General features: G+C 37.8%; 1 protein-coding gene across 1 annotated transcript in view; it reads right to left on the bottom strand.

Annotated features, from left to right (window-relative positions):
- Positions 1 to 1,284, bottom strand: part of LOC107093063 (rho guanine nucleotide exchange factor 12-like) — a 101,914-nt gene that overhangs the window by 12,947 nt on the left and 87,683 nt on the right. The window contains exon 24 of the mRNA XM_015387882.1: positions 18 to 93. Within this exon, the coding sequence (XP_015243368.1) occupies positions 18 to 93 (76 nt within the window). The remainder of the gene's footprint in view (positions 1 to 17; positions 94 to 1,284) is intronic.

The following is a 1,284-nucleotide window of genomic DNA, read 5'->3' on the forward strand; positions in this document are numbered from 1 at the left end:
TAAATACATATGTTTACCAATGGTTTTGTCTTTATTGACTTTCCAGGTTAGGGGACCCTCGTGTACCATCTCTCTCTTCGTCAGATCCAGATTCTAGTAGAAAAAAAGAAGCAGTAAATACTTTCATTGAAAATTAAATGATAAAAAATATAAAATATAGCTTTTTATGTAAATAGATTGTAGCACTTTAAAGGGGCCTTTGCACTTTATTAAAAATCAGCTTGCTTAGCCCAAGAGACTTTATTTAGCACTGCACTTTAAGCCTAGATTTGCACATAAAGAACAGTTTGCACACAAGGTTTTTAAAATATTTATTGAATATTTATTGGGTATTTTAATATTTAGCATGTAGCCTTTTGTTCCAGGCTCTCCACAGCTGCTCTCCATTAGCAATTGGTGTGGTTGTCTGTGGAAAACAGAATTGATGTTTAGAGCAAATAAAGGATACTGTTTAGAAACTTCAGCAAATGTTAGTGTAAAGTCTGTTAGAAGTGAGTTCGAAAGAAGTGTTGTGGTGCTGAGAAAGTGACTTACCTGTCTTTTCTGTGTCCTCTCCAGGGTGTTTGGACAAATGCTTCCCTGGGGGTCCAGGGAAGCATTTATAGGTTCTGGGAGAGACCATGGAAAATACAGGGGGAGTGGTGCATATAGTTTGTGGGATTTCTATAGTGTTTGGGTGCAAGTTAAATCAGAAAATGTTTATAAAAAAAAATAACCTTAAGTTTGTAGATATTTGATTTAAATGTGTGTTTTTTAGATGGAAGTGAGGAGCTAATTTTTCTGTAAATGGTTTAGTCCATCAGCTGTGTCTATTTAAGCTAGAGATTTGTGTGTTTGAGAGAGTCTGAATGCTGCGGAGCCAAATAAACCTGCTGATGCCTCAACTTCACTCGGCCTGATAAGTCCATTTCTCACTGAAAATCCAGCCGAGAGGTCGCCTGCTAACATGGACATTAAGATCTAAAGAAAAGCATCACCTCCTGGTCAGAACCTGGAATTCAGTGAAAGGGTGGAGTCAGAGTAAAAGAATATGAACGTCCAAGAGAAGGCCAGTGGCTGGAAGGTGGAGGAGATTTTGCTGCCTTTTGACTGGGAAGGGCCATTTTGAATGGCTGCTACTGTAACACAAATTGCCAACCTAAAACCAGAATAAAACCAGAATGATCTCAGACAAGTATAGAAGATCTAATTTATCAACTTTAATGTTTGGTGATCTCATAAACGCCTTTTACAGCTGCTTTTTGTTTCTATGCATCTTTTTCTATGTCTGCTTCTGTCTCCTTG

This window comes from Cyprinodon variegatus, unplaced genomic scaffold (genome assembly GCF_000732505.1).
Source record: "Cyprinodon variegatus isolate N-32 unplaced genomic scaffold, C_variegatus-1.0 Scaffold406, whole genome shotgun sequence".
NCBI lineage: Eukaryota > Metazoa > Chordata > Actinopteri > Cyprinodontiformes > Cyprinodontidae > Cyprinodon > Cyprinodon variegatus.